This window comes from Anabrus simplex, chromosome 10 (genome assembly GCF_040414725.1).
Source record: "Anabrus simplex isolate iqAnaSimp1 chromosome 10, ASM4041472v1, whole genome shotgun sequence".
NCBI lineage: Eukaryota > Metazoa > Arthropoda > Insecta > Orthoptera > Tettigoniidae > Anabrus > Anabrus simplex.
In genome coordinates, this window is record NC_090274.1 from 92,462,699 (window position 1) to 92,466,447 (window position 3,749).

General features: G+C 44.2%; 1 protein-coding gene across 1 annotated transcript; it reads left to right on the plus strand.

Moving 5' to 3' along the window:
• Positions 1–1,987: 1,987 nt before the first annotated feature.
• LOC137502344 (zinc finger protein 271-like) lies at positions 1,988–3,199 on the plus strand. Its single transcript, XM_068229350.1, has one exon. It carries the CDS (start codon positions 1,988–1,990, stop codon positions 3,197–3,199), a length of 1,212 nt encoding a protein of 403 aa, XP_068085451.1.
• The last annotated feature ends 550 nt before the right edge of the window (positions 3,200–3,749 follow it).

Genomic DNA, 3,749 nt, shown 5'->3' on the forward strand with positions numbered 1-3,749 from the left:
GGAGATGGAGAACGGTGACGAGACGGGAAGGGGAACAGGGGACGTGCTCACATGCGGAAGGATACTTTTCCTAAGCTCGTGACTTGAATTTCAATATAGTTCTTGGAGTATATTCATCAATACAGAATGAAAAACTAATTGAGAACCTGATAATTCACTTGTCACAAAAATCACATAATCACGTAAAGAAGAATTGCCACAGAATATTGTACCTTTTGCTTGGTATGATATGCAACAATATGTATGACATTGAAACCACTGTCGTATTCTCTGCCCCCTGTTGCCTTGTGGTGGCAATATTAATATTTTGTGTGGTGTTCAAGTGGTCTAGTCTGTCGTATCTGGAATCAATGACCCCGTTTCATTTGTCCACGTGGTCGAGCCTCCTACTACTTTACTTGTGAGGAAGTCATGCTTTCCACCGGCCCATGTGAATTGGGAAATATCACTTCATCTTACGATGTATTTTGGCCTGCGTGATCGCCTTTTCCTACGTGCCTGCTTAAGGGAATCTCACCCTTAACCAAGAAATTTGTATTTCTGGCTCTTCTTTCCTAGAATATCTCGAACTACTCTGCGGTGGGGAGACATGCACAAACTAGGATGATGCCCAACGATGTTATCATTCCACTAAAAATAATCACTTTGTCCTTGAGGTTTTTGAAATAAAAGGAATCTCTTTCCTTCGTTTACAAAGTAGGAATATCCACTGCGGTGCAGTTCAATGTCCTGTAATCTTTAATTTTAGCTCAAGCCTTGATTTTTGTGCTCCTTTTATCGGCAGAGGAACTCTTGTCAAGGGCGTGACAGTCAGCATTTGGGTTCAAATATTTCATTATATCAGAAAATTGTTATAAAACGCTGCTACCAAAGCCATATTCCTTGTCGCCATCATAATATCTAACACAGCAGTATCTGGAGGTGAAACTGAAAGCTGTAATCTGCACGTTATCTTTCAGCTTTTCGAGGATTTTATCTGGATTAGTGGTTTCCATGCTGCTGTTAAAGACAGTAACTAAGACGTAGAATGATGTAGTACATGGTAGTAAGTATGAACTTCCTTGTTCTTACTACCGTCCGTCTATATGTCTGTCGACTGTGTTTGGTTGCACATCCAAGCTATGTGTTTAGAGTTAACTGCACACTCTGACGTAGTAGAATGCGGCAATGATATGGTAACAATGTACAAATACAATGCGTATGTTTGTGCGACTGTAATTAATATTTCTAAATGATTTCCCATTGTTCAGTAGATCTTGCTGACAGTCGGAAAACCATGTTCTCAACTTTATTAATATCTCCAACATTGAGATTCTCTCTCGAACAACCTCAAAGTCAAGGGCTTTTTTACAAAAAATATTACTCGCCTGCCACAAACCGCAGAGTACTTTTTGAACAAGATGAAATCCCCAAAGCATACTCTGTCCTTCGTGTTCGAGAATAGACATACGAATTTCAATAGGTAAATGTTTGGCGGATTACAGAGTTTGTGTTTCTCCTTTCAGGCTGTACCACTTATTCTCATGCATTCTGTCAATGGAATTGTCTATGAGATTACACGGTCCTAAATCGTCAGATGTTTCTTGCGCGTGATATCGTGATTCGAGACAAAAGACTCAACACATTCTCGTAAAAAGTGAGACCTTTTCGAATTTACGACTACACTCTGAATTTGACCTCATAGCACGTTAAACCCCAGGAATGGGATGTTCATGATTAACAAGCTCTCTGTCAGTGGAATCTTCAGTAGGAGCATTTCGCTAGTGTAAGACTTGTAGTGGAGTTGACGGTTGATCTATTGGCAACATCGTTCTAATTTTTTCACTGTAGATCGAGACCCGAGGTGAGCTACGCAGATCATCAACCTCCGGATTGTGGAGCACCTTGTTTCAGGAGCAGTCCTCGTGGCATATCCTTCAGCCAGAAGCCACACAGTTGCAATGTCTGTGGAAAATCCCTGAGTCAGAAAGTGAATCTAACAGCCCAGATGTGGACTTGCACAGGCGAGAAGCCATACTGTTGCAATGTCTGTAGCAAGTCCTTCAGCCAGAAAAGCAACCTGACAACCCACAACCGGACTCTCACAGGCGAGAAGCTAAACTTTTGCAATATCTGCAGCAAGTCCTTCAGCAATAAAAGCAGTCTAACAGACCATATTCGAACTCACACAGGCGAGAAGCCATACTGTTGCAATGTCTGTAGCAAGTCCTTCAGCCAGAAAAGCAACCTGACAACCCACACCCGGACTCACACAGGCGAGAAGCTAAACTCTTGCAATATCTGCAGCAAGTCCTTCAGCAATAAAAGCAGTCTAACAGACCATATTCGAACTCACACAGGCGAGATGCCATACTGCTGCAATGTCTGTAGGAAGACCTTCAGTCAGAAGAGCAGTCTAACAGCCCACAGGCGGACTCACAAACGAGAGAAGCCATACTGCTGCAATGTCTGTAGGAAGACCTTCAGTCGGAAGGGCAATCTAACAGCCCACATGTGGACTCACAAAGGAGAGAAGCCATACTGCTGCAATGTCTGTAGGAAGACCTTCAGTCAGAAGTGCAGTCTAACACGCCACATGCGGACTCACACAGGAGAGAAGTCATACTGCTGCAATGTCTGTAGGAAGACCTTCAGTTGGAAAGGCAATCTATCAGCCCACATGCGGACTCACACAGGAGAGAAGTCATACTGCTGCAATGTCTGTAGGAAGACCTTCAGTTGGAAGGGCAATCTAACAGCCCACATGCGGACTCACATAGGAGAGAAGTCATACTGCTGCAATGTCTGTAGGAAGACCTTCAGTCAGAAGAGCAGTCTAACAGCCCACAGGCCGACTCACACAGGAGAGAAGGCATACTGTTGCAATGTCTGTAGGAAGACCTTCAGTTGGAAGGGCAATCTAATAGCCCACATGCGGACTCACACAGGAGAGAAGTCATACTGCTGCAATGTCTGTAGGAAGACTTTCAGTCAGAAGTGCAGTCTAACAGCCCACATGCGGACTCACACAGGCGAGAAGCCATACTGCTGCAATGTCTGTAGGAAGACCTTCAATCAGAAGTGCATTCTAACAGCCCACAGACGGACTCACGCAGGCGAGAAGCTCCACTGCTGCAATTTCTGTGGAAAATCATTCAGCATGAAAGCGTACTTAGCAGCTCACGAGCGGACTCACTCGGACAAGAAGCCACACTTGTAGAGTGTCTGTGTCAAATCTTTCAGCATTAAAGCGTCCTAGCAGTGCACGTGCGGACTCACACAGGCGAGAGGCCATACTAATGCAATTTTTATGGTAAATCGTCAGCCAGAAAGGCAGTCGTACAGTTCACCAGTTCACACAGAAGAGGAAATACTTCAGCATTAAAGCGTATCTAGCAGCTCACGTGCGGAATCACGCAGGCAAGAGTTCCTAAAGCTGCAATGCCTTTGGCAAATTCCTTAGACAGGAAGGCAGTCGAACAGATTACTTTAAGAATCTAACAGGTGAGAAGCCACACTGTTGCAGTTTCTGTATTCAAGTTTTTACTGATAGAAATGCACTCTCGACACACACACGCGAACTCACACTGACGAGAATCCTCACAGATGCAATGTCCGTGACAAATCCTTCAGCGTCAAACTCAATCTAATAGTACTCATGTGGGCTCAAACCGGCGAGAAGCCACTCTGAAGCAATATTTACGGCAAATCCTTCAGCAGAAGGGCGATCTAACATTTCATATTCGAACGCTTTGAGACGAGAAGCCATT